Source organism: Cannabis sativa, chromosome X (assembly GCF_029168945.1).
Source record: "Cannabis sativa cultivar Pink pepper isolate KNU-18-1 chromosome X, ASM2916894v1, whole genome shotgun sequence".
Classification (NCBI taxonomy): Eukaryota; Viridiplantae; Streptophyta; class Magnoliopsida; order Rosales; family Cannabaceae; genus Cannabis; species Cannabis sativa.
In genome coordinates, this window is record NC_083610.1 from 14,735,519 (window position 1) to 14,750,854 (window position 15,336).

Here is a 15,336-nt window from a genome sequence, read left to right on the forward strand (position 1 = left end):
GGAGATGGTCATCACTCCTCCACAGGAGCCATGAGAGGCGTTGCTTGGAACTGTAGAGGGTTAAGGCAGACCTCTACAGTTCGTGAGTTGAAGTCCCTGATTCGGTCGCACTCCCCAGACTTTATTTTTCTGACCGAGCTCAAAGTTAATACTACTTCTTTGGTACGTACACTTAACTCCCTTCACTTTTACTTTAATATCCTTGTGCCGGCTGTTGGGAGTGTAGGGGGTATTATTCTGTCTTGGAAGGTCGATTTTGTGTTTGAATGTGTTGCTTGTTCTAAAAATCATATTTCGGGGCTCGTCTACTCGGATCCCCCGACCCACCCTTGGTTATTGTCTTGTGTGTATGGTCCACCCTATTCTAATGCTCAGAAGGCTTTCTGGGAGGAGTTCATGAATTTAGGGGATAGGTTTGGTGGGTCGTGGCTTATACTGGGTGATACTAATTTTGTGCTAAGTGAATCGGAAAGAGCTGACTCTAAGGGCAGGGATCCCTTCATCCCGTTTATCTCTAATTTGGTAAATTCTAGGGGGCTTATCAACATGCCTATTTATGGTGATAAGCTCACCTGGGATAATCACTGGTCTGGGCAGAATCATGTCAAATTTGCGCTTGACAAAGGATTAGTAAATGGGGCGTGGCTTAGGCTTTTCCCGAAAGCTGCCCTTTGCTCCTCTCTGACTTGCAACTTTGACCATAGACCTCTTTTATCCTCTCTAGCGGTCAGGAAGAAAAATTTAAAAGAAGTTTTAAGTTTGAAGCAGGTTGGACTAGGGATGAAAGAAGCAAGTTGGTGGTTGACTATGCCTGGAAGTCGGTTATTCACTCTTGGGCCCCCGCTAGGATTTTCAAGAAGATGGGGGCTACTCGGGTCGCTCTTTTGCATTGGAATAGATCTCAATTTGGTAAAGTTGACATTTTAATTAAGGAGTTGGAAAAGAAGCTTGATCGAATCCAGCGGCTCCCGGCGGGTATGAGGGTTTGGGACACCGAATGTGCTATTCGTCGGTCTCTCAATGAGGCTTGGGAGCGAAATGAGTTATACTGGAAACAGAGGGCCAAGGTTTCTTGGCTCAAGGAAGGGGATAAATGCTCGAAGTTTTTCTTCCTTTCTGCGGCTATCAAAGGGAGACAGAATGCTATTGACAGTATCTTGAATAAAGATGACATTTGGATTTCTAGACGGGATCTAATCGGTAATGAATTTATTGACTTCTTCAAGGGAATTTTCTCGGGTACAAGCGTCGGTAATGATTTCAACAGCAACTACCTGATTAAAGATAGGATCTCTATTGCTGACCAAGCTGACCTGGTTCATTCTCCTACTCATGAGGAAATCTGTAGTACTCTGTTTTCCATGAGTAACAATAAGGCTCCGAGACCAGATGGGATGTCCGTTCTTTTCTTCAAGCACTATTGGGAAACTGTGGGTATGGACTTTTGCGATGCAGTGTCTGATTTTTTTCGGACAGGAAGAATGCATAAGGGTGTCAATGCTATGAATATTGTGCTTATCCCCAAGGTTCAGAATCCGAAAAGAACCAACCATTACAGGCATATCTCCCTGTGTAACGTTATGTATAAGGTCATCTCTAAAATCATTGCCAATAGAGTTAAGCCCCTTCTTCCTTCCCTTATCTGTCCTACCCAAGCAGCTTTTGTCCCAGGAAGGAACATTCAGGGCAATAATGTGATTATCCAAGAAATCATCCACTCCTTCAACAGGAAAAAAGGAAAAGAAGGTTTCTTTGCCATAAAAATTGACCTTATGAAAGCGTATGACAAGTTGAGTTGGAACTTTATTGACCTGATGCTTGCTGGTTTTGGAGCGCCCCAAAAATTTAGAGGTCGGATCTCCCAATGTATCACTACCAACTCGCTCAACATTTTCATTAATGGAGGGCAGTTTGGTAAAATTATACCCTCATGTGGCCTTCGCCAAGGTGACCCTTTATCCCCTTACCTCTTTATTTGTGCAGCAAAAATTCTGTCCAGACTTTTGATTGATGCCTTAGATAATGGCTCTATTAAGGGCATTAAGCTCAGTAGAGGGGGCCTGGTTATTTCTCATATTTTCTTTGCGGATGATTTGATCTTAATGGGAAGAGCGAACTGTTGGAATTTATTTTACCAGGATCTTAGATCTACTCACAAGTATGTTTATTAACATCCTAAATATGAACTTTCTAAAACGATAAATTAAACACATATAAAGTTTAAGAAACCTTACATTGGGTGCAGCGGAATATAATGACTCCTTCCGTTCAGATATCTAGCCCTTGATTCCTTTACGTAGCGAGCATTATCAATATCTGAACCTGGATCTCTTTCTCTGAATCTTTGATGCTGAAACTCCTTTGCTGATGATCTTTCTTCACGATCTTCCTCACTATGATTGAGGTATCACTTGATGTGTGTGGGCACTACTGTAATCACTAAGGATTTCGAAATTCTCAAGAGGGAAGAGAAGAAGTGACAGCTAAAGATAGGGAGAGAGAAGGCTCAGGTTTTTCTCTGAAGGAAAAATAGAAAATTTAAGTGTAAATTTCCTGAAGCCTTCACTATCTATTTATAGCATTCCACTAGGGTTAGGTTTGAATTATTTGGCATTAAAATAATGAAAAAATCAGTTTAAATTTCCTACAAAAGTGGCTGGCCCTACACTTAGTGGATTGGGCCTTGCTTTTTGCAATTTTGCAATTTTAACACCTTTTGTATCTGATTTTCTCAAAAATACCAATTTCCTAATTCAACCATTTAAATGCCAATTCTAACTATTTAATAACTATAAATAATTATTAAATAATATTGTCATTTATCATATTTATTAATTGAACCATACAAAGTATCATAATTAACAAATATGCCCCTATAAACTCTTTCTTTACAATTTCGCCCTTACTTAGTGAAAAATTCACAAATAGACATAGTCTAATTTGAGAATTATAATTGATTAATCAAAACCAATTACATGAGTCTTACAAGCAATATTATCTCAACTAGTGGGGGGACCATGGGTCTATATAACCGAGCTTCCAATAAGTAGATCAAGAATTTAGCACTAAAATTCACTAACTTATTAATTCTTCGTTGAATCCACGCATAGAACTTAGAATTGCACTCTCAGTATATAGAATGCTCTATATGTTCCACCATATAGACACATCATTAGTTATCCATTGTTATAATCCTAATGTGATCAATGATCCTCTATATGAATGATCTACACTGTAAAGGGATTAAATTACCGTTACACCCTACAATGTATTTATTCCTTAAAACACTTGACCCCGTATAAATGATATTTCAGCTTATGTGAAATGAGTACTCCACCATTTATGTTCGTTTGGTCAAGCTCGAAGGAGATCATCCTTTGCTTACTATTCGCCAGATAGAAGCTATAGATTCCATGTTTATGATAGCGCTCCCACTCAATTGAACTACCGTGTTCCCAAAATGTACGTATCACCCTGACCTAAAAGTAGGCTTAACTAACAAATCAAAGAACACGAATAGCCTTTCAAGATTGAGCCTAATCATAACAGATTAAGATCATTTGATCTAGGATCAACTAGGCGATATTGACTTGAATAGATATTACGGTAAGTTTAATAAATCTAAGTCAAAGTTCAATATCGGTCCCTTCCGATGCATACTCCATGCATCCAACCTGAGCTTTACTTTAACCAATGCTCTGGAAAGAACATAGCACTTCTCCAAATGCAAGTAAACTCTTGTTGTAGATTATCATATCAGTAAAACCCTGTGTCTGATAAATCTAGGAAACTTTATTCACATAGTCATGTATACTTTCCAATGTGTTGACGGCACAATAAACAGGATCAAGTATGTGAAAAGGGTTTCAGATGAATTTATACATTATGTACATATAATCATGAAATAAATCATGTGAACCATGCAACATTAAATGTTATTTCTGATCTATATTAATAAGTAAATCTGATTATATTGAAATGAGTTTTATTTAGGGCATAAAACCCAACAAACTCCCACTTGCACTAATATAAAACAAAAAGTGTGTTTCAAATAATCTCAACACCTTGATATACAAATCAAGTGTAGTAGTAGTAAACTCCTCATAATAGGATCTGAAAGGTTGAATTAACCACAACCTTTTCTCCACCATTACTCTTCCTTAATCACAAAATCATTGATAATGTGAAATTCCTCTCTATATGTCTACTCTCTTGGGGATCTTTTGGATTCTATACCTTTGGCAACTACTTTTAGTTAATCAGGAACTTAACACTAGTAGTTTAAGGCAATTTGGAATGGTGCCAAAGATGTATAGAACTTTCCTTAGACTGAATAAGTACCTTTCCTGCAGACTTTAACATTCGGTCTCGGTAGACCTAGAGACTTCGATAGGTTTTTAAACTTCTCCAAAATCACTATTCCACCCCTCAGTAACCACCATCTTATCGTAAAGATTTTCTAGCACTAAGGCAAATTTCGAAATCTGATATGGTGTAGTCTAAGAGTTTTTAAACACACTCTTATAGACTAACATATAGTTCCTCTTCTTTATCTTAAGATTTACTTGATTGTCTTCCAATGTTCTTCTCCTGGATTAATCTGATACCTACTCATTACTCCCACTCATGTCCGGTCTAAGGCATACAAAAGCATATCTAAGACCTCTCACCGTTGATGTAAGAAATTCTTTCATGGCTTTATCTTTTCGGAATAGTTAAGACTTTTCCTTAGATAAATAAAATCTATGCCTAAGAAGTTGTGAAGCTTCTATAGATTGCCATTAGAAAGAAAATGCTTCAACATCTTACTTAAGTTGCTTGCATTAGAGTAAGTAATTACCAGGTATACCACAAGCCATAGGTTTAGATAAACTCAAACCTATAATACTAGGAACAGGAAGTTTTGTTCAGTCCATTGAATGGACTTATAAACGAAAATTTCCTTTTATGTCCTTGTAATAGAAAACTTTAGGTTATTCCATGTGAATGGATTAAACCATAGTTCTATTCGCTTTCTTATTAGTTTCTTATCTTGACAATCCATTACTTGTTTAAACTCACAATGGATTTTAATCACTTGTGTCTCCCAAGTCATAAGAAGGTGAGTTCCTAGAAACTCTCCCACTACGACAAGGTACCGTGAATTATGTCGAAGAAAACTAAATGGTATTGATCTCTTCGGTTGTGACAAGACAACGAGAGGCAAAGTGGGATCATCATATGTTATATAAGATGATAGAACACTTTTGGAATCAAGAATTAAATATCTCCTTTATTTGCTACTTGTTTTTCGTACTTAGTCATTTTCTTAGAAAAGTAGTATTTGTTTGAACAAACACTTTCTTATCTATCGACAATGGGATGGTCCACCCCTAATCACTTAGAAAAGCTAACAAACCATGGTTAACAGTTCTAGCCTTTCTTAAGATTTTGATTAGGTCATCCATGAATCTAGTAATGATTTACATTAAGTATACAACCATTACATCATTCTGAAATTGTATTACCATAGAAGGACTTAGGCAACGACTAGTAACTAATCATCAATATGCAAATCGAAATTTCTGGGGAGGTAAGTTTGGATATAATTCAAAAATCAATTTAATGATCTTTGAACTGCATATCTACTAACTATTTCTCCACCCCTATCAGTTCGCAAGATCTTTAACCACTTACCTTAATGGTGTGTAACCATTGCTAGAAATTAATGAAATTTTTCAAACATTTCAAATTTCTTTGCATAAGGTATAATCTAGAGTTATCGTTTTAAGAATACAACGAAAAACTCATATCCACCCCTGAATGTACATTCATCTGCGAATGAGATGAACTACTTTCAGTGGATATAGGCATATTAACTCTTTGCAGAGATTGATCTTATCAAATCCACTATGAACAAGATACAAATGCCATAGATTAAGAAAATGTGGTAGTGTCTATGATGACATAGGTTTAGTTACATCAAAGAGTTCTTAGAATACTTCAAGTGGATCCTGGTCACAGAATACTTAACTCACATTCCATACAGTTTTAATCCATTAATAAAAGATGGATATTAAACACTTGAGAAAGTGTAACTGTATTGTATTCTGGAATTAGAAATTTAAGAAAATTTCTATTTGGAATCTAAAATTAAAGTCAAAGACTTAAATTTATACCAAATATAATGAGTAATTCTATCTTGGACCAGCACTACTAATACAAACTCTAAGTAGATTTGCCCATACAAGTAGGAAATTTCTAAGATTGAGGATTTATATCAATTGGGAATAGAATTTCGGGATTATAATCATATGCGTCATATAAAATGACATGAAATGATTTATAGACCATTCGTCCAATGATATGTTTTTAAAGCTAATTCGAAATGAATAAGCTAAGAGGAATTAGGATAATTTCGTTTAAAATAAGAATCCAACGATGCTTCGATTAGCGAAAGTCAAAGTAATCTTATTTATATAATCTTCTTGTTTTCATATCGTAAAATACTAGTCTAAGGTGTCATCAATTGATGAACAGCTAGATGTCGCATATACAATATTTATCTTTCGAGATCTAACACTATTATGTATGTCTAATGGTGAAAATCCACTAGGGATTTATCTCATTAGATAAACAAGCCAAGTTAGACCAACAATGAAGATTCGAAATTAAACTACAACTTAATAACAGAAAATAACATGGTTCAATATAAATTCATACACAATTCAGAAATTATAAGCATATAGCAAGTAGGAATGACAAGTGAAAATACTAAAACTTACAATCCTAAATAATTTCCAAGGTTTTCAACAACCGATATCGTTGTCCCGTTTAGGCGAGAGTCAAAGCTACCATTCATTGAATAGAGTTGTCAGCTCGTCTAAAATGTTAAACATTCTAGCAACCTTTTATTCGATCAAGATTGGAATTCAGCGTTGTCCCGTTTAGGCGAGAGTCAAGGCAATTCTATCTTATGAGCTTCCACCATTGTTTCATAATTTGCAAGTCAAGTATGGTCGCCACCATTAGGGTGATCCATACCATACAAAACACTTACAAACTACTTATCATGCGAGGTTAAACGGTGCGAAATTGCTAATGAACGTTCCTCCATTAGGGAGGATTACTCACTAAAACAAACGCGGTGTAAAACCCACAATGGAGATCGAATGTCTCTATAATAAAGCTCATTATTTGAAAAGAGTTGTATTTTCTTTTATTCTCTTTATTTATTCTATTTATTTTAAATATATATTTATTTAATTAAAATTTCCAATTTAGAATAAAAAATTCTAAATTTAAATTTTAATTTAATATTTATAAATTTTACTTAGATGGATATGAAAATAATATGAATTATTTCCATCTTAGTAATAATTTCCAATAAATATTTAGAAAAAATATTTAAGTTGTTACAAAATTAATTTAAATTAATTTACAACTCAAATTTAATTTTCTATAAATATATATTGCATTTCGAAAAATTAAAGTATATAAGAATACAATTTTCGAAAAATGCATATTAAAATAAAAAATAAATCATGGAAAAATTATTCTAATTTAATGTTGGCCCAAAATTAATTAATAAAATTAATTTACAACAAAAAATATAATTTTCCTATTTAATTAAATATATAAGAAAAATTTCAAATATTTAAGTATGATGATGAAAATCAACTTAAATATTAATTTTCTATTTAATTAAATACACTAGAAAAATACTTCAAGCAAAAATATCACCTATCTAGATTTTCCTTTGACTAGTTAATTCAATTTCTAATAATATACTTTAATTCAATTTATTTTAAATTAATCAATAAATGAAAAAATCATTGATTTAAGTTGATCCAAGAATTAATTAAAATAGATAATTAATTTACAACTTAATCTATTTTTCAAGATAAAATTCGAAATTCTAGCATTTAAGAAATGCAATTTTGAAAATTGATTAATAAAATAAAGAAAAAATATATTTTGAAAATTATTTAAATTTAGTTGAAAAAATAAATTTCAACTAAAAATAATTTTCTATTTAATTAAATGTCATGAAAAAGAAATATTTAAGTATGATGATAAAAATCAACTTAGATATTCAATTTTCAAATTAATTAAATGTATTAAATTCAAGAAATAAATAATTAAGTGTAGAGAAGGCTTAATTATTAATCTCTAGTTTAATACTAGGAAAAATATACTTAAAATAAATTGTACCAAAATTAATTATATAAATAATTAATTTCACAATTTATAATATTTCCTATTTAATATTAGAAATAATAAGTAGTCTAGAAATAACTATCTAGAAAATATCTTATTTGACTAAGTATCTTTTCCACAAAATTTGAAAAAATATCTAATTTAAGTTGACTAGAAAAAATCTAGAACTTAAATATTTTTCAAATTTAAATTTAATTAAATATCAAAAATTAAGTTGTAACCACTTAATTCGAAAATATTCCATTTTAAGTTAATATTCGAAAAGATATTAACTTAAAAAATATCTAAAGAATCTTAATAACCAATGCCTAAAATTCCTCAACTTAATTTTGAAATTTTGAATTCAAAAGATATTCAGATTTAAGTTGGTTAGTTGAAGATAACTAAATATCAACTTAAATAGGAATATTTAATGAAAAATTTAAATTAAGTTCCAGAAAGAATCTAGATGGTTATAATTCTATATTTAATTAAATACAAGAAAATACATATAGTTTAGCTTAGAATATAAAATTCCTTAAACTATATTTTTCTTAAATTAATTTCAAAATAAATGAAATTAATTATGTTGCTAATCAATTTTATTAGGTTAAACTAGTTTAATTAACCTAGTACGATCATTCAAATCGTGCAAATGGGCCTTCACAATTGGGGTGGTTTGTGTGAGGGGGTGCTGGGTTCAGTATGTCGTACCCACTTCTATGGCTCCCAACTCTCACACAAGGCCCAAAAGAGAGGAATTTAACCTTAATAAGAACAACTGTTATTAATTGAATAGGCCCAAAAACTAAATGGGCCTAAATAAATCCTATCAAAAACTATGATAATTTATTTTAGCAACATTACCTTATATGCATCTATAATAAAATTAAACACATAGGCTCACACAGGCACACTTTGGATGGGTCCTATCATGTTGCTAGGTCATACACAGATGAAAGAAGATTGTAAATTATACCTGTTACAAATTATTATCTTGACCAAGGGAGCCATCAGATCATTAGATCTGGCAAAAGGTAACCATGGCTATTTGCAATCAAGTAATAATAGGTTTTGAAAACTTACACATAAGTTAAAACACATACTCCTGCAACAGGGTTAGCTGGATAGTTGGAAGTAGGATTTATTTAATTTTTTTTTTTTTATAATAAATTTCGAATAAATAAATAATTAAATAAAAATTTAATATTCGAAAAAAATAATTTCGGAATTAAAAAATAAATTTCGAAAATTTAAAAAAAAAATTTAAAAAAATTAAATCTACTTTTTATCTTATATCTATTTAAAATTACATGATTATAAATATCTTATTTTAAATAAGGTCAAAATATCTTTTAAAATATTTATAAAATCTGACCTTAAATTTAAAAAAAAAAAAATATAATCAAATTTAAAAATAAGATAGGTTTTTAAGCAAAAAGATAAATACTAATTCTATTCGAATTCAAATTACACTAATATCTTGAATTAATTTAAAAAAAATAAAATTAATTCAAAATGATAATTAGAATTGAATTAGGAATAGTATTAGTATATATACAAAACCATACAAAAATTTGGAAGTTAATTCCATGAAAAGGTATGAAAAATTGAAGAAAAAGGGAAAAAACCGAAACTGTACGGACAGTTCTGCGATCGCAGAAAATATCAGCACAGCCCCGATTTTGTCAAATCTTCAAAAAATCATAACTAATTCAAATAAAATCCAAATTGAGTTCTGTAAAAGGCTAACTTGCTTAATTTTTTCCATACTATCCAATAAAAATAATTACAGAATCGAAATCACAATTATTTATCACGAAAATTTAACAAACATCAATCATTCATCAAATAACACTCAATACAACATGATACCATCCAAAGAACATACAAACAATCGTTTTAAAGTCCAAATTTCATGTAAGTAAATCAATTACCATGGCTCTGAGGCCAGTTGTTGGAATTTATTTTACCAGGATCTTAGATCTACTCACAAGTATGTTTATTAACATCCTAAATATGAACTTTCTAAAACGATAAATTAAACACATATAAAGTTTAAGAAACCTTACATTGGGTGCAGCGGAATATAATGACTCCTTCCGTTCAGATATCTAGCCCTTGATTCCTTCGTAGCGAGCATTATCAATATCTGAACCTGGATCTCTTTCTCTGAATCTTTGATGCTGAAACTCCTTTGCTGATGATCTTTCTTCACGATCTTCCTCACTATGATTGAGGTATCACTTGATGTGTGTGGGCACTACTGTAATCACTAAGGATTTCGAAATTCTCAAGAGGGAAGAGAAGAAGTGACAGCTAAAGATAGGGAGAGAGAAGGCTCAGGTTTTTCTCTGAAGGAAAAATAGAAAATTTAAGTGTAAATTTCCTGAAGCCTTCACTATCTATTTATAGCATTCCACTAGGGTTAGGTTTGAATTATTTGGCATTAAAATAATGAAAAAATCAGTTTAAATTTCCTACAAAAGTGGCTGGCCCTACACTTAGTGGATTGGGCCTTGCTTTTTGCAATTTTGCAATTTTAACACCTTTTGTATCTGATTTTCTCAAAAATACCAATTTCCTAATTCAACCATTTAAATGCCAATTCTAACTATTTAATAACTATAAATAATTATTAAATAATATTGTCATTTATCATATTTATTAATTGAACCATACAAAGTATCATAATTAACAAATATGCCCCTATAAACTCTTTCTTTACAATTTCGCCCTTACTTAGTGAAAAATTCACAAATAGACATAGTCTAATTTGAGAATTATAATTGATTAATCAAAACCAATTACATGAGTCTTACAAGCAATATTATCTCAACTAGTGGGGGGACCATGGGTCTATATAACCGAGCTTCCAATAAGTAGATCAAGAATTTAGCACTAAAATTCACTAACTTATTAATTCTTCGTTGAATCCACGCATAGAACTTAGAATTGCACTCTCAGTATATAGAATGCTCTATATGTTCCACCATATAGACACATCATTAGTTATCCATTGTTATAATCCTAATGTGATCAATGATCCTCTATATGAATGATACTACCTTTGTAAAGGGATTAAATTACCGTTACACCCTACAATGTATTTATTCCTTAAAACACTTGACCCCGTATAAATGATATTTCAGCTTATGTGAAATGAGTACTCCACCATTTATGTTCGTTTGGTCAAGCTCGAAGGAGATCATCCTTTGCTTACTATTCGCCAGATAGAAGCTATAGATTCCATGTTTATGATAGCGCTCCCACTCAATTGAACTACCGTGTTCCCAAAATGTACGTATCACCCTGACCTAAAAGTAGGCTTAACTAACAAATCAAAGAACACGAATAGCCTTTCAAGATTGAGCCTAATCATAACAGGATTAAGATCATTTGATCTAGGATCAACTAGGCGATATTGACTTGAATAGATATTACGGTAAGTTTAATAAATCTAAGTCAAAGTTCAATATCGGTCCCTTCCGATGCATACTCCATGCATCCAACCTGAGCTTTACTTTAACCAATGCTCTGGAAAGAACATAGCACTTCTCCAAATGCAAGTAAACTCTTGTTGTAGATTATCATATCAGTAAAACCCTGTGTCTGATAAATCTAGGAAACTTTATTCACATAGTCATGTATACTTTCCAATGTGTTGACGGCACAATAAACAGGATCAAGTATGTGAAAAGGGTTTCAGATGAATTTATACATTATGTACATATAATCATGAAATAAATCATGTGAACCATGCAACATTAAATGTTATTTCTGATCTATATTAATAAGTAAATCTGATTATATTGAAATGAGTTTTATTTAGGGCATAAAACCCAACACGAACATGGAGGAAGTAAAAGGTTACTGGCATTGTCTTGAGAGGTTTTGCGCTTGGTCTGGTCAGCAAGTCAATAAGCTCAAAACCTCTATATGCTTTAGCAAAAATACCTCTAATGGCATGAAAAGAGGTATTAAGGAGGCTCTGGGATTGAGCTCTCTGGAAGGTAACATCAAATATCTGGGGCTACCTCTATTTAGATCCAGGCAAAACGATGCAGATTTCAACTTTATCTTGGATAATCTCACTTCTAAACTTCAGGGCTGGAAAGCTAAGATTCTGTCTAAAGCAGGTCGTGCGACCCTTATAAAGTCTATGGGCTTGTCGTTGCCTATGTATGCTATGCAAACAACTAAGCTTTCGAACCGTCTTGTAGCTCAGATTGATGGGCTGGTTAGGGACTTCTGGTGGGGGTTTGAAAAGGGGAATCATGGGCTCCACCTTAAAGCTTGGGACAAGCTTTGCCTCCCTAAGTCTCTTAGGGGTTTGGGTTTTAGGAAAGCCAAAGAAATGACCAAGCGTTCCTAGCCAAATAGGGATGGAACCTCCTGTCTGGCAATCAATCCATTCGTTGCAAAATCCTGGAAGCTAAATACCTTATAGGAAAGCCCTTTCTCAGGTGTACTTCCAAAGATTGTGATTCTTGGTTTTGGAAAAGTGTGGTAAGAGCCATCCCCATTTTTAAAAAAAAAGGAGTGTGCAAGGTGGTGGTGAATGGTAAGATACTAAGGTCTGGGAGGACCCTTGGATAGCTCATAAGAAAGATTTCTGCCCTCGTGCTAATGGTTCCTCCACTTGTGAAGTGGATAAGGTGGCTGAGCTGTTGATAGATAATGGCGGCTGGAACATCCAAAAGTTAAATAGTCTCTTCGACAAGGAGACTATTTCTGCAATCCTGAAAGGGGGTAATCCGTCTGGCCAGGGTGATGATAGATGGATTTGGACTTTGGAAAATAATGGTAAATTCACGAGCAAGTCTGCCTACCTGGCCCAAGCTGTTGATAGGGCTCCCACTTGTGACGTTGCTCCTTCACTTTGGAATAAGCTATGGAATTGTAAGATCACTGAAAGAATGAAGACCCTCTGGTGGTGTCTCCTGGCCAATGCAATCCCTGTGCGAGCTGAGATCTGTAAAAGGTTTCCTATTGAGGATGTTACTTGTCCCCTTTGTGGGACAGAGAATGAATCTATTGAACATCTTTTTCTCTCCTGTAACGTGGCTTTCCACTTATGGAGGTCTTTCCCTTGGGGTATTTACCCAGTTTGTGGTACTGGAATTCGATTATGGGACTGGGTCAAATTCATCTGGGACCTTAAAAACAAGGGCATTAATGCCGATGAGGTGTTCCTTTATGCCTCGCTAACCGTGGACACTATATGGCGGACTCGAAATGAAAAAGGTACATAATAATGGCCAGGTTGATGTTTATAAATGTATTGACAATATTCGTTCCTCTTTTGCAGTTCACCATGCTTCTTTGATCCCTTGTGCACCTCCGCATCGGTTGGATGCCTGGTGCCCTCCCCCTCAGGATTGGTTGAAGCTAAATTGTGATGTTAAAGTGGGGTTGGACAGCATGTGTTCTGTGGTCGTGGCAAGGGATCATCTGAGTGGGGTGATCTGGGTGCATACTTCTAAGTTGGATTCGCTGATGCTTTATGTGGGGAAGCAGCGGCTTGCTGTCTTGCTCTGGATGTCGCGAAGCTTAATGGAGTTAAGTTTATTATTGTTGAGAGTGACTCGAGGGAAGTGATTAGTGCTCTCAATGGGGAGGTAACCCGTTGGGAGATTGAGAACTACGTCTCATTTTGTATTAGATCATCTCATTATTTTGTTAGTTGTATTTTTACTAATATTAGTAGGAACTGTAATTTTTCTACCCATAATGTGGCAAAGTGGGCGTTTACCCACCAGAGGTTCGGTTGTATTCCGATTTCCTCTATCCCGGAACACTTATTTTGTAATGACCGCGAGGTCTAACATCTTTTGACTTTAATATAAGTACGCTTTTATTCAAAAAAAAAAAAAAAAAGCCAATACCACTACTATTCATGAAAAGGTTAATCAAGATAATTTGTTTATTTATTATTTTTTTTCAATAAACATGCATATAATAACATACCTCTAGTTCACTACAAAAGATATTGTTCGGAATGAAACAAAAACACAATTATACCAGTTGTGGGTAAAGGTCTATTTTACCACATTGTAAGCTACAAAATTGTATATTCTTTTAACAAAAGAAAATTACAATTAGTAAAATAACAAGAATGTCTATTACAAAAAGTAGAGTAGTTCTTAATTTTCCAACGAGAATCCAATCCATTGAGCGTATTGATAATGTTGAAGTTCCTAGCTATGAAAGAAAAACTAACAAAGTAGAACAGAGGAAAAAAAAAAGGAAGAAAAGAGGAAGACAACGATTGAAAAAAGAGTCTTATTCATTAATGGTATGTGTTATAGCTTATATAGTAGCTTAGTACAAGTGATTCAATAATAGAATCCATAACACACAATAAGAGCTAATAGACACGTGCTAACTAACTCTATCAACCTCTAACTATATTAATTGTCTTCAACACCTCCCCTCAAACTCATAATTGAACGATCTTCAATTTTGAGTTTGTGTCTGAACTCGGAAAACTTTTGACTCGATACAGCTTTAGTTAATCCATCTACCAACTATTCATAGACAGAGAGGTGTTTAATCTGAACATTTTTATTAAGCACCTTTTCTCTGATGAAGTACAAATCAAGCTCAATATGTTTTGTTCTTTGGTGAAGCATAGGATTCTGTGTGAGCATTTGGTACTTAGATTATCACACCATACAGTAGGAGGTTGAGAGAGTTGTATTCAAAGTTCAGAGAATAGATACTACAGCCAAGTCAATTCAGCTGTGACACTGGCAACACTTCTATATTCAGCTTCAGTGCTTGATCGAGAGATGGTCTGCTACTTTTTACTTTTCCAAGCAATCAAATTCGAGCTAAGAAAGATAGCAAAGCCTGTAGTTAACGTTTGATCATCTGGATCTGAGGCCCAATCTACATCACAGTAGGATACAAGATCAAGAGTGCTTGGTTTTTGCAGATGCAGTCCATACTCTGATGTACCACTAATGTAGCGAAGTATTCATTTAATAGCTGACAAATGTGTAGACAAAAGGTTTTTGCATAAATTGGCAGACCTTATTTACACTAAAGAAAAGTTTAGGCAGTGTGATGGTCAGATATTGCAAGGCTCCAACAACTGACCTATACAGTTGAACATCTTCCAATGGTTCCCCCTAGTAAGCTGATAAATGAATA

At 33.6% G+C, this 15,336-nt stretch overlaps 1 protein-coding gene across 1 annotated transcript; it reads left to right on the forward strand.

Annotated features, from left to right (window-relative positions):
• Nucleotides 1-30: 30 nt before the first annotated feature.
• On the forward strand, nt 31-13,779 carry LOC133032052 (uncharacterized). Its single transcript, XM_061105872.1, has 5 exons — nt 31-630; nt 705-2,063; nt 12,011-12,509; nt 12,778-13,425; nt 13,490-13,779. The coding sequence occupies exons 1-5, from the start codon at nt 31-33 to the stop codon at nt 13,777-13,779; spliced, it is 3,396 nt and encodes a 1,131-aa protein (XP_060961855.1).
• Nucleotides 13,780-15,336: the final 1,557 nt, after the last annotated feature.

Bases quoted from the DNA above. Each gene is read 5' to 3' on its own strand.
- LOC133032052 (XM_061105872.1), top strand. From the start codon at position 31: ATGAGAGGCGTTGCTTGGAACTGTAGAGGGTTAAGGCAGACCTCTACA. The intron at 631-704 runs GTAAATGGGGCG...CTTTGACCATAG, and splicing joins TTGCGCTTGACAAAGGATTA to ACCTCTTTTATCCTCTCTAG. The intron at 2,064-12,010 runs GTTATTTCTCAT...AGTTTTATTTAG, and splicing joins AGCTCAGTAGAGGGGGCCTG to GGCATAAAACCCAACACGAA.